The sequence below is a fragment of the Thamnophis elegans genome, chromosome 11, assembly GCF_009769535.1.
Source record: "Thamnophis elegans isolate rThaEle1 chromosome 11, rThaEle1.pri, whole genome shotgun sequence".
Classification (NCBI taxonomy): Eukaryota; Metazoa; Chordata; class Lepidosauria; order Squamata; family Colubridae; genus Thamnophis; species Thamnophis elegans.
In genome coordinates, this window is record NC_045551.1 from 30,699,747 (window position 1) to 30,713,629 (window position 13,883).

A 13,883-nucleotide genomic window follows, 5' to 3' on the forward strand; every position below is an offset into this window, starting at 1 on the left:
AGGCGAAAAATTCCTTATGCAAAGGAGGCACGTGATTCTCCCGCCTCCTGATCTGGGAGCAGCAAATCGTGCCTTGCCTAAGTAAGTTGCTTTTTTATTTAATTTTTTACATTTTCATCATGGCGGGCGGACAAGAGAAGAGTTGAAATCCACAGCTGGAAAAAGTATGTGGATCGGACAGAGGGAGGGGGTAATATTGTAATTTGATTTGTAATTTTTTATTGTGAGGAATTTGTGTGTGTGTGTGTGCGTGCGTGTGTTTCTTTCTTCACAGCAGTGGGGTCAGAGGAGGAGGGGGGCGAGGCGGTGGAGTGCGGCAGCAGCAGGGACGTTCTCGTCGCTGTGTCCAACAGGCCAGGCATCTCGCATTTATGTCTGCCATAAATGCAAGACGCCTGGCCTGTTGGACACAGCGGTGGCAGGCTGGCACTTGCTTTCTTTTGCCAGGCCCCTCGCACCCGCGTCCAGCCCGCTGGAGCTCACCGCACCTGGGGAGGAATGGGCTCGGTGGGCTGGCTGGCTGGGGAGGGGGGAATCATGACCGCTCAGGCCCTGGCAGCAGGGCTTTAAAGTGGCAGCAGGGGCCCGGCGGCAGGACTTTAAAGTCCCGGCGCCGCGTCCGCCATAGAGCAGGACGGGGACGGAACTTTAAAGCCCTGCCGCCGGGGCCATGCCACCACTTTAAAGCCCTGCCACCGCGTCCCGGGCAGCAGGGCTTTAAAGTGGCGGCAGGGCCCCGGGGCAGGGCTTTAAAATCGTGGCAGGGCCCCGGCGGCAGGGCTTTAAAGACCCGGTGCCGCGTCCGCCATAGAGCAGGTCCCGCTCTATGGCGGACGCGGCACCGGGGCTTCGGCGGGGCTTTCACGCTTGCCTCACTGGCCATGAAGCTCACCGCACGTCACTGAGACTGAGCTATAATTATGAATGCTTTAGCGGAAGTGATATTATCTAGCAATTTCAAGTGTATATCCAAAGAAATGAAAAGAGAAAGCAAAATGCTTTCTGAATTAAGGTTTCCGGTAGCAAAATAATGATTTGAAAAAGTTGCAAACATTAATTTCACAAGCATCAAAAACAAGACGGAAGCAGTTATGAAAATGCTGATGAGCAAAATTATTTAAAGGTTAAAAAATGAGGAAGTGCACACTTGATTTTTGTTTGTGTGCAAATTGTTTTAGCAAATTAAATTAGCTAGATTGTTATATAACTTCTCCAATATCACTTTTGGAATACATTGTCTTTGCACAAAATGGTAATGCGATCTGTTGGGTTATGGCTCAGCAGGATATGAAGCTCAACCACTCAGTTCACCCAGTGAGCATAGTTAAACAAATACTGGCTTTGTGCAATGTGGAAACCTATTATATAGATCCAGAGAAAGAAAATCCTCTTGATGGCATAACATTCAATGGGAATGTGCCAAATGGTCTATTACTCTCTGTTCCTAGCTTAAGAGGGAGACGATTTAGAATGTGTTGCACTGTACAAGAGCCACACCCACTTCAGTAGATTGCAAGATGACTGTCATACTTAAATGAGAAGAAGTGTTTTACTGATAAAGTCTTACTGTTCGTATTCTTCAAGAGAATATCCCGAGTCTACCTTGTAAAGGGAGTTGCTTCGACCTGGAGCATTTGTGCAGGATTTTATAGGTTGATCATGCTAAATCAGGGGTATCAAACTCAAGGTCCGGGGGTTGGATCCGGTCTGCGGGGTGCTTAGATCTGGCCCGTGGGAGTTTTCCTAAACCTTATTTATTTACAAAATTTACATATAGTTCATGTTAGTTAAAAATGACCCTAGGTGAGCATTCCAAAATCCACAGTTAGCTCAGAATTATATATAATGTAATCAAAATATTAAAGCAAAAGCTTTTGAGTGCTTCAGAATTCTTTTCAATCAGAATAGAATTATATTTTTTGTTAAATGACTTTTCAATTGAGCAAAATTCGATTCCATTTTAAAACCAAATTGTAATCACTTGTTTCTCTTAGATTATTGTTATGTTGCCAATAAGAATTTGAAAGTAAAACTGCACATTGAAGAAACTTTTGTCAGGTTCTGACAAAACCCTTACTAGTTTAGATCAATATATTGTTTTTAGCTGTTAATAGTAATTACATATTGCGCTTCTCAAAGGAAAGGCCATGATTGTAAAGTTATGCATGTTAATCAACATTAAAATTTCCCAAAATTATTTAGGCATACTTAGTCTATGGAAACTTGCTACCATAGACTGAGTCTAGATACAACCCTTCAAGAACAGAGCTAAAAAGAAAGGTTGATTCCATGCAAAATTGTTAATGTGTAATTGTCCTGCAGTACTTCTTTCATGGAATTTTAAGGGAATCCCCTATTTAAAATTGATTTCCCATTGTTTCTTCAATCTTTTTACTCTTTCCTTCAAAAAAAATGAAATGGTAGAAAATTATGAGTTTTTAATATGCCATACTGTAATTATTGTCTTGTATGCACTGCCAGGGAAAAGAGAGATACATGTTACAGTTTCTCTTAGGTACCAAAAATAATCTCAGTCTTAGATATTGTGAGAACAAACAGCTTATTAATATAAATAAACAAGTAACATTTAAGAATATTCAAAAAGTCACACATTCAACATATCAAAACATAAGACCTAAGATAACTAACAGAAAATAATAATAAAGTAGCCATGAGTAATTTAAATTCAAGCCAGTGGTTGGTTTGGTTAACATAATTCTGATTTACTCAATGATTTAAATAATGATTGATTCATAATTATGTGGTTAATACATTGAATAATACACTGAACCATAAACTAATCATAGGCTAAAATGTGATTGAGTAATTTGTGATATGGTGTGCAAATAGACATTTAAAAAAAGGTTTGGTAATACAGTACTATAATTCTTGGTCAGACTCTTTTCAACGTAAGTTTACTGCAGTGGTATAAATCTCAAAGAAAATAAGATATACTGATTTTTTCAACATTAATAATCTCCTTAAATTATTGGTTAATAATTGTTAGAACTTAAAATAATATCTTCATTAAGTGATCTGTATTTATACTTACTTATAATAGGATAGGGGAAGTGTTTTTATTCAGACATAGGCAAATGGGAGTATCTAATGTAGAATATCTAAGCTGGTAATTTGGCATTTCTAGGAGTGGTAATAAAGTAGGGTTTTTATGTGCATGCAACATCAATGTATGTATAAAGGATGGAACTTGATTGTGCTGCCACAAACACCATCTCTTTTGCTTTCCTTCTCCCACCTTGCCCTCTGCACTTCAACGCTGCTGTCCTTATCAACTATGAATAGGAATATTTCAATTCTATTATCTAATTCAGAGGTGTCCAACCTTGGCAATTTTAAGACTGTGGACTTCAGTTCCCAGAATTCCCCAGCCAACATGAGGGGAATTCTGGGGGTCAAAGTCCACAAATCTTAAAGTTGCCAAGGTTGGATACCCCTGATCTAGATGAGTGGGAATATCAAGAGATGGATAAAAAATACTCCTGTATTTTTTGTGTAAGAAATATAAATGTGATAAACATAGCATCAAGATTGTTATATATAGAATAAAATGATAAGTAAATTAAGAATAAGTGGGACACACTATGTACTATGCTTTATGTATAGGTATGTATTTATGTATTGTTAAATTTATTTGCCCCCTTTCTCACTATGTATGGGGCTGCTTTAGGCAGTTTACAACCATAAAAAGGAAGAAATGAAAAGAGTGCAAATAAAGCAGAAGTAAAATAATAAACAATAAAATAAACAATGAAAACGAAAATGAGAATACATAAATATGATAATCAAAAAGGATGGTTGAAGAGCAGAGAACAAGGGGAGAGGTGGACTCTGACATCAACCTAACAGCCACCACCACCATGGAACTCCCCCACTGAGTCCCCAGTGAATAATCATCCCTTTTAGAAATGAGCCAGGAAAGCTCAAATTTTTATTCCTGTGGTTCCCCAGCGTAGGAGATACTGTCTAACCATAGATAGTAGCTGCTAGAACCGGGATGGCGAACCTATGGCACGTGGAGCCATTTGTCAGGGCACGTGAGGCGCTGCACTGTCAGCTGGCCAGTGCACATGCGCGTGCTCGCCAGCTGAGTTCATCCTTTTTTAAAGCCATTTTTCACCCTCCCCAGGCTCAAGGCTTTATAGGAACCTAGTGAGGGTGAAAAGAGCCCCCTGCCTGCCCTCCAAAGGTTTCATAAGCTTCCCTGAAGCCTCCAGAGCGCAAAAACCCGCCCCACAGGCAAACTGGAAGTTTGGGAACAGACTTGCGGTTTGCTTGGAGGGTTGTTTTGACTGCTCCAGAGGCTTCAGGAAACCTCCTGAAGGTCCCTGAAGCCTCTGGAGGGCTTCCGGGGGGGGAGGCTGTTTTCGCCCTCCCCAGGCTCCTATAAAGCCTCTGGAGCCTGGGGAGGGTGAAAAAAGCATGCAGAAAATTGGGGGAGCGCTTTTAGTGTGTGCATGAGGGAGTTGCACATTGCATTATGGGTGCGGCATGCCTGCACACAACCCCCTGTGCTCCCCCCACTTATGGCACGTGAGCCAAAAAGGGTTCGCCATCGCTGTGCTAGAACATAAGCAAAAAACGATGTAGGGGAAGACTTGTGAATTGTGGAATCCCTACCGCCAGCATGTTCTTACCTCTCTTCTGTAAATGGTCAGCAGGAGACCTATTTGGGGTTACACATTCTCTGCACATAAACACTTTTGAGTGCCAGAGTGAAAGGGGCAGATGATAAGATGGAAAGATAAAAGTTTGTAAGTGTGCAGAGAAAGACTTGTGGATGAAATAGAAAAGAACGGAGCAGAGTTGGGAAAACAGGCAGCATGTGTCTCATGTTATAGCTAAATATTCATTTGATTTTCAATCAGCAGATTGATAAATTCACACATAAACAATATTTATATATTTGAAACTTTATTTAAAATATTGATTTAATAGAAAGTAAAAACATTTTTTCAGTCAGCTATAATAAAAAAGCAAATTGGACACAATTCAAATCTGAATTCAAGGCTTGGGAAATGCTTCCTGTACTTGTTGGTCTACCATCCTTTTATAGCTTCTAAAAAACAAGATAGATAAACTCTGCAGTGATGCAATGCTGTCTTCCTTCCGTCCTTGTTTTGATATTTGTGTCTTCAAGAGTATGTATTAACCTGTATATGAATATGGTGGGATTCCTTTCACCCCAAGGCCAGTAATCTGTTTTTAAAAAATGAGGATATGAACATGATACTTCCAAAATTGTCTCATCTTTCCTAATAATAAGCATTTATTTGAAAAATAAACATTTGCCTGCATATGTTCATTCGTTTAATTAGATTTGGAGTTTCTGACTCCCAGATGACATTATATGGCTTAACACCATATAATAAAATAGTAAAAAGAAAAGAAAACAAAAAAGAACCACACAAAACACCCTAAAACTCCAACAAAGTAACCACCAGCCATTCTAATCCTAACCCCGAAAGCCAAGTTAGGTATTTAAACACATAGCATTGAATCTGCTATCTGTTTCTATTTTACATGCATTTTTAAAAAAAATCATATCGGAACCTTACTTTTGTTAAAGTATGTTTTTTTTTTAAATGAATGCTGATTTTTTTTTAAAGATGTTAGTGAAATTTTAGCTCTTAAATCGGGCAGTTAAAACAGAGATCAATAGAAGAAAATATTTGGAAGTCAGGGTTGAACTGTGAGGTCTTTGGAACTTTGATCTTGGTTGTTTTCTTGCAAACATTCAGTACCCAACTAGTAACATGATTAGTGCTCTCCCTTCTGCCCTCTGCATCGATGTACTGATGACACCTCATTGCGCAATGAAATGTCTGCAACAAAACAACCAAACTCAGAGCACTAAGGACCTCATATTAAATCAAAAATGCTGGGGGAGGGGGAATTATTAGAATAGATGCCATCTTGACTTTATTGACCCCCAGATCCCCTAGGTTAAATTAATCAAATGCTGCCCCCAACCACTGTATCATTCATATCATGATTTCAAATGCACTGCAGTTCTCTGATTACCTTGAAAACGCCACCAGCTTGGGGTTGTTGTATGAGAGACGACTCATCCAGTCCAGCAGAAGTGACATACAGTTCTGAATAATCATATCCACCAAAAGAACAAGAAGTTGTATTGTCTACAGGCAGCTTCACTGTCTGAATTCTTTTTCCTGTTAAAATAAATCAGGTTGTTTCCTTAACAAAGGGCAACAGACCTGCAGAGTGGAACCAGTACATTTCCCTCCTTAAATTTGGAAAAAAGTAAACACACGTCATCCAAAAATGAGAGTGTGAGGGCTGCAAATAACGGGCTGGAGTCTGCATGCAAATCTGCAGGTTACACTCTCCACCCTAAAGAAACAAAAGGTAGGACCTAATGTTGGAAAAAAGAGCTTCATAGTCTTAGATGCAATTTTTCAAAGGCAAAATACTGATTGGATACATTGTGCATGAACGTGATCCATTTGTAAGAAACAGGACCTTTGAACCAGTTGTCTGATTATTCTTTCACTATGGAAGCTAGGAATATTGTATGCTGTATGTCAGATGACAGAATGGAATAACTCGCCACAGCCAACTCGTGACCAACTCATCATGGGACAATTCATCATGGACAACTTGCCACAGGACAATGTAACAATTTGATTTAATTATTTAAAATAAATAAAAAAATATTCTAATTTTTGCCATTAACATTTTATTCTGTCCTTCCTTTTGCATCCTTCCTTTAATGATTCCACTCCATCATTTATTTGATATTAGTGTAACTCTTGTCCCACAGTGAGTTGTTTCATAGTGTGTTGGCGGGGGCTAGTTGTCTGCAGTGAGTTGGCCATGGTGAATTAGCCACGACGAATTGTCATAGACCTACAGACAAAGTATTTTACCTATCTGGCAAAGTCTACAGAATTTCATTGGGCACAGAGATGACTTTCAAATTCTTTGATCCTTTTACCTGGCGATGTCGGGGATTGAACCCAGGGCTTTTTGCACCTAAATCTAGCTTCTGGATCACACGCAGGAAGGCCTGCCATTTGTGGGATGACATTATCACAGAGGTTTCACCAATCACAGAAGGTTTTCCATTTACATTAACAAGTGAACTAAAGCATGGGCTGCTATGCAGATAAGATAAGGCCTTATTATTATACATTATACATTATAATGTATAAGCAGGGTTGGGCTACTATGGATTCACTCGGGTTTGGGAGAACCTGTAGTTAATGTTATGGCTGGTTCAGAGAACCTCCAAATCCCACCCACCCCCTCCCTGGAGTCTCCACACGGCCCATTTTGGATGCGAGGTAAGTGCAGGCCCACGTGGGGACTCGAGGACAGGGAAAAATGAACCTCCCGGAAGTTCCGGAGGGCCTCCGTTGCATGGGGGAAGCAGTTTCCGCCCTCCCAGAGGCTCGATGAAAGCCTCTGGAGCTGGAAAAGGCAAATATGCCCCCCCCAGGCATGGTGCAGGAGACCAACAGCCACGCCCACCATGGCCACGCCCACCCAGCAACTGGGCATAGAACCTGTTGCTGAGATTTTTGAAGCCCACCCCTGTGTATAAGCATCTCTACACGAGCAAAGGAATTCTGGAACTAATAAAACACACATATTGTGTTTGCTCCAGATCCCTTACACCAAACAGCTTGATCTCAGGAAAGAAATGTGGACTATAAGTGGATTCCCCAGCCTACTCCTCACAATTGCTAACCTGTTTCAGGATCTATACAGAGTACCCGTCCTCCACCATAACAGGCCACCCAAAGCTTCCCCTCTGTATCAATACACATCCCATCAGGAATGGATTCTTCCTTTTCCAATTTGTATATGCTCCTCCGGTTGCCTGAAAAAAGCCATTGAAACATATTACAAGCTAAGCCACACTTTTCGCAAGTAATATTTTTACAAGAAGAAATTCAAAGGGAAACATCATGAATTTATTTATCTTGTAAGGAGCCCTTGGGTTCATGCTGGAAAATATTCTAAACTGTAAATCGGAGTCTTAGGGAACCTAGCTTTTATTTGTAATTTAATATTGTAGCAAAAGGATGTCTAGAGGTCAACTCCAAATTACTGACATTGTCTTCCAGCATGTATATTTATCTTAAATGGGTAAGATTAACTGAACTACATAGTTGGGAAAGCAAATATGGATAAGAAACATATTTTTGGATATCAAGTTCAATTTAGCATGGATATGCTGTATCTATGAAAGTGGATCCATTGAGCTGTGCAGGGCCAGAGATGGGGAAATCTAGATGAATGTTTTCTCCTCATAAACCATGTTACTTGTTTGTTTGTTTGTTTAATTCTGATGCTGCCCATCTCCCCTATAAAGTGACTCTGGGTGGCTTACAGACATGATACCTGGCTCATACAGTAGAGTACCAATCCATCCACCTAAAAGAGGATTGGAGGAAGGGGCGTATGTTTTCCATGTTTTGATTTTTTTTCCAGAATAGTTTATACTGGTACATGTTTTGATTTTTTTACTTTACATTTTTACTTTTCTAGTACAGATTTTTTACTTTTATACTACAGAATAAAACACTCTACTGTAGATACCAGTGAAGTGAAGCCATTGTGTGCATTAACAACCAGATGACCACAGCTGGGGAAACCTCACCTCATACTTCTGGGGTTAAGGAGTTGCAAACCGATGTGTGTTATGTTGTGCTTTATGTTAATGTTGTGTTTTGTGTGTTGTGCATTGTGGTGTGTCTTAATACACACAGATTATATCTCATCCCCTCTCCTTGTGAAAACAGACAACTATGTTGCTGAAACTACAGTCATTTCTAATATGCCCAATAAATATTAAAGCTGTGCTTTAAACATGTAAAATCAATTGGAATTTTACATAAAACGACTTGTCACTCTAGGCATTCTACTACAGTAGAATGCGTGTGTTATGTGTGCAAACCTCTTCAAGTCAATGTTGATTCCTGTCAACAGCCTGGATTAGCCCCTACAATTTTATTGGCAACATTTCAGAAGTGCCTTGCCACTCCCACCTTCTTCCTAGAATGGAGAATGACTGGGCCAAAGTCACCTGGTGGCTATGGGCCTAAGGCTAGAACTCATAGTCTTCCAAAGTGAGTGAGTGAATGTGTGAAAAATAACTTTGATAAGCATTTCAAAACATGGAAAGTAGGCATACAAAGCTTCCCAGTTGGCAGGTCATAATCAAAGGCATCAATGTGGTACGAAAGGCTGTCGATGTAGAAGAAGGTTCTGTGATCCAGAGACCAATCCAAACCATTGGAGATGTCCACCTTGTCAAAATGTTTCACCACAGAATGGTCGGGAAAGAGAGTGTAGAGTGAGCCCTGGTGCCGCTCAACCACCGCAGGACGAATCTCCTGAGACATTGTACCTATGAGAACCAGAGAGTTAGCAGGGAAAGATAACAAAGCACCACAGAGACCAGTTAGCTTATTTTCTTCTCAGTGGCCTCTCCATAATACAAATACAAGTAGTCCACGACTTACAGCAGTTCATTTAGCGACCGTTTGATGTTACAATGGCATGGAAAAAAGTGATGTATGACTATTTTTCACATAACATTGCAAGATCCCCACGGTCATATGATCAAAATTCAGATACTTGGCTACTGACTCATATTTATGATGGTTGCAGTGTCCCAGTGCAATGTGACCATCTTTTATGATCTTCTGACAAACAAAATGAATGGGGAAGCCAGATTCACTGAACAACCATGTTCCTACCTTAACAACTGCAGTGATTCTCTTAATAACTGTAGCAAGAAAATTCATATATAAAATTCAGCTGTTAGACAAGGAATGGTGCTATTAAACTAATCCTAATCAAATTGGGAGACATATTTTAAATTCCACAAATACAAGAGGAGTCTTGTAATACTTTTTCGAACTGTGACATGTTTTATTAAAAGAACTAAGCTCCCATGGATGGTAACTCATTTACTCATATGCAGGGATTGGATAAACTACAGGATTTAAACCAGGATGATGGTGGGGAGAAGGGAAGATGGGTTTGTTATGCAGAGATAGATTACCTATGGGACAAATTACAAATACTTTGCAAATTAACAATTTAATGCCCTAACAAATGTTGTTTGCTGAAATTTTCTGGATTGGATATAGTCCCTTGTTGAGAAAAAATGTCCTGGGAAGATTTTAAAATTAAAACAACTGATTTCAAAATACAAGCTATCCCAGTTAAAAATACATTTTTATGGACAAAAGAAAAATGTACACATATCCAGCATTTGGAACTGGATAGGATCATATGCATACAAAACAGCAAGTAACTATAATAGGGGCAGGATTGATACAACTCCTGAACATGAGTGTGATGGTCAATGAAATTTGCAGCAAACCAGTGACACCAAAATGATGTCCCACAAAGACATTGCTACCATTATATGACTGAGTCTTATAGTCTGATGCAAATACATAAGCCACAACATTTGACTTAGACATTGGCATACATACTTCATCATTTGCCCATTCCATCCCTCAAATAACCCGCATGATTAATAGTATGGAAGTGTAAATGTAGGACCTCGTTTTCTCCTCAGCAAGTCAGCCCTCCCCATGGAAGGAGCAGCAGAGATAAAGATTCTACTGCATGGAACTAGAAACTACCATCTTACAAAGGATACAATTTCTTGAGAAAAAAAAGAATAATTTTTAATAGATTGAATTAAGACCTAGTTACCTGCAACTAATCTTCCTGCAGGATCCACTTTCCCATCATTGAATCGGTTGTTGGGTTTATCCTTCTCCACATCAATAATGGTGGTAATGGACTTCTTTTTCCAGTCAAGAGCTGCAAACTGGGTTCCCTGTGTAATAATGTAGCCACCAGATTTACGAAGTGATACAGTGCTCACTGGGGCATCTGGAAACCATATTAAGGGGAATAGGAGGTATTAAGGAGAGAAGAAATGGTAGTAACAAAAATAGTAACTGTATATCTAACAATTTTGATAATTTTCCTTTGAAAGTTATCATGTAGTACTTCACAACAGCCAGCCTGCTCTCCATCCAGTAAATACCATGCTGGTTTTTACTGGTATTCAACTATCAACATGCTTCTTTCTATCACTTAAATTTTAGAACATTAAATATTCAAGAACAAAGGTAAACATTTGGCTTATTAAAATAAAACTGTTTCACTTACCCACAGAAATACTTTGCAGTTCTTTGGTGAGAGAAGTCCATCGATAGACTTTTTGGCCAGTTATATCTACAAAAAGAAGGGAATTTTCCTTTTCCTCCCATACAGGTGATTCTCCAATCTTGCAGTTCACTGGCACAATGCATTCAACTTTGACAGACGACATTGTCTTATTTTCCAAAAGCAATCAAGGGATAAAATGCAAATGTTACTTTAAATCGGCCAAAACTGGATAGCCTTATAGACTTCAATAGCAGCTAAATATAGAATTTCTAGACCTTTGGTTGTTTGGCTCAGCAGAATTTCAATAATTAATCTGATGATTTAAAGTGCAATTCCAAAAGTTTACCCAATCAGTTGCCTCTGCTGTTCCCTGGCTTCCAAAATCTCCCCAAACTTAAAACAGCTGGTATTGCTAATCTTTAATGACAGCTATTATCTTCAAAGTTAAACATTGCCAAATTATGGTACTGCTGAATGCGTTTTTTTATGTGTTTGCCTGCCTGCAAATACTAACAAGTAGGTCAAACTTCAAAAGATCTTTGATCAGCATTCTTTTCAAAATGCTTGCCTGTTAAGGAGAAGAGGAGAGAGAAAAAGAAAGTATTGCATATTGCTATGATATTTGTTCAGTGGAAATGTTCTGTGCAAATGCGTGAAAAATAACTTTAAAGAGGCAGCAGACAGTGCACTTGAAAAAATGGCCACATCATGTACTGCTGACATCTAGCACTACTTTACTGTGTCAAACAAACATATGTGGAAAAGGTTATATTGGCAAAAAAACACCGAGCCAGAAGGATTTTGCAGAGATCAAGATTCAAAGAGCAAAATATTATTCCAAGTACATTTGTAGTTCACATGTAGTGTCTTACAGAAACCACCTAAACCCGTGTTTCTCATATATTATATACTTTGTCCTGGCCCTCTGTAGAGACCTATTAGCAAATTACAGTGTTCAATGTGTCCTAAAATCCTGATCTATGGATTTTGTTATGGTTCCAATAGTCATGCAATCACAGAACATAGGACTCAATAAGATATGACTATGATGTAATGCAAATATGAGAGTCACTCTGTTGTAGTGATTAAGGAAGGCATCAAGCTAAAAGACCCTGAGTTCTAGTACTGTATTGGGCACAAAGCCAGCTGGGTGACCTTGGGCCAATCACTTTTTCTCAGTCCTAGGAAAGAGCCAACTGCAAACCACCCATAAAAGTAAAACTGCGGGAGTCCTGGCAGAGTCTTAAGAATCAGGAAGAAAAAAAAAGAATATAGACAGGAAATCCCAACAAAGTACACATGTAGAGGGCTACACTGGTATTGTTTTAATGTATTTGGTATATACTACTCGAGAATTCTGCCGGACAGGAAACTTAGAATATATGAGCGCTCTAATAAAACCAAGACTGTTTTCCATGGCTACTAGAAATTTAGATACATCGGTTCGGGATACCATATGGCGCTGAAATCCGAACAATCAATAGTAGCAAAGAGGTACTATTTTGCCCAACGATGGTAGCCGGACAATCCGCTCCGGAGGCAGCAAAAACGTGGAGCCCAAACGTTATAAACAAATATGTACATTGGACTAAGTCTACCCTTTAGCCCCTGCGGGGAATTAGGAAATGTTCTAAATTCAAGTATTTCTCTGCACTGCGGTGGATGGTCGTGTTGATGCTTGCCAACTGCCCAGGCAGCGAGTGACCGATAAAAATGTCTTCACGCTGCAAAAAGGGCACTTATCCGAAGGGCTGCGGGGGGGAGACGGAGAAAGACACAGAGAGAAAGCAAAATGCTGCCTTCTTTACACTGAAGCTTTCATTCTCCGCGAGTGGGAAGCCACACACATCCCTGTCCCTCTTTTCACTCGCGACAAATACATGCGGAGTACGAAAATCGTCCCTGCTCAACTTTGGGGAGAAAGCGGATTGGCAGTAACATTGAGGATGGGACCCCGTTCCTATCATCCATCAATCTCCAGGCTGAATCTATATGTGAAAAGAAAGCCTTGAAGCCCCTTCCGTCCCGGGATCTTGGAAAGTAGGAAGGCCTGCTCTTCCCCCGGCCGATGTAACAGGTGGCCTAGCCTGGGAGGAAGCGCAGAGGGGGGGGGGGGAGGCGCCGCCTTCGTTCAGTGCTGGCGGGGCCTCCCGTGACTCACCGCGACGGGGCTGCAGCGGTGATGAAGCTCCGGGTAATTTCCGAGGACAGCGCCTGGGAAAGGTCCGACCGGCTCTCCTCTGTAGGCGTCGTTGAGTTATTCTTGTTGCAGCGGCGCCCGGGAGCAGAAAGTATCGATTTTCTAACGCCGCGATTTGAACTTTTGAAGTTATCAATTCTTACTCCGAGGAAGAAGTGATTCTGCTAATGTGCATCAAACTGTGATGAAGGTGGATCCCACCATTTGCAATCTCTGTACCTGTCCCTCTTTTCCCTAGAGACAGATAAAAGTGGCGTACGAAGATCGTCTCTGCTCAAGTTTGGGGAGAAAGCGAATTTGAAGCAACATTGAGGACGGGACGCTGATCCTATCACCCATCAGTCTCCAGGCTACTTATAACTGATAGGCTTAGCACATAATTAAAAATACCGGTTTGGCCACAAAATTATTTTTCCCTTCTTAATTAATACTCCTTAATTATACTTTATTGGTTTCCCCTTTTTAATTATATTGTTATATAATATGATTGTATATT

The 13,883-nt window shown here is 40.2% G+C and overlaps 1 protein-coding gene across 1 annotated transcript; it reads right to left on the reverse strand.

Annotated features, from left to right (window-relative positions):
• Positions 1–4,913: 4,913 nt before the first annotated feature.
• RGN (regucalcin) lies at positions 4,914–13,628 on the reverse strand. Its single transcript, XM_032226417.1, has 7 exons — positions 13,349–13,628; positions 11,188–11,353; positions 10,723–10,905; positions 9,182–9,397; positions 7,733–7,864; positions 6,043–6,191; positions 4,914–5,217 (listed from the first exon to the last, which is right to left on the reverse strand). Exons 2-7 carry the CDS (start codon positions 11,348–11,350, stop codon positions 5,167–5,169), a joined length of 894 nt encoding a protein of 297 aa, XP_032082308.1. The 5' UTR covers positions 11,351–11,353; positions 13,349–13,628; the 3' UTR covers positions 4,914–5,166.
• Positions 13,629–13,883: the final 255 nt, after the last annotated feature.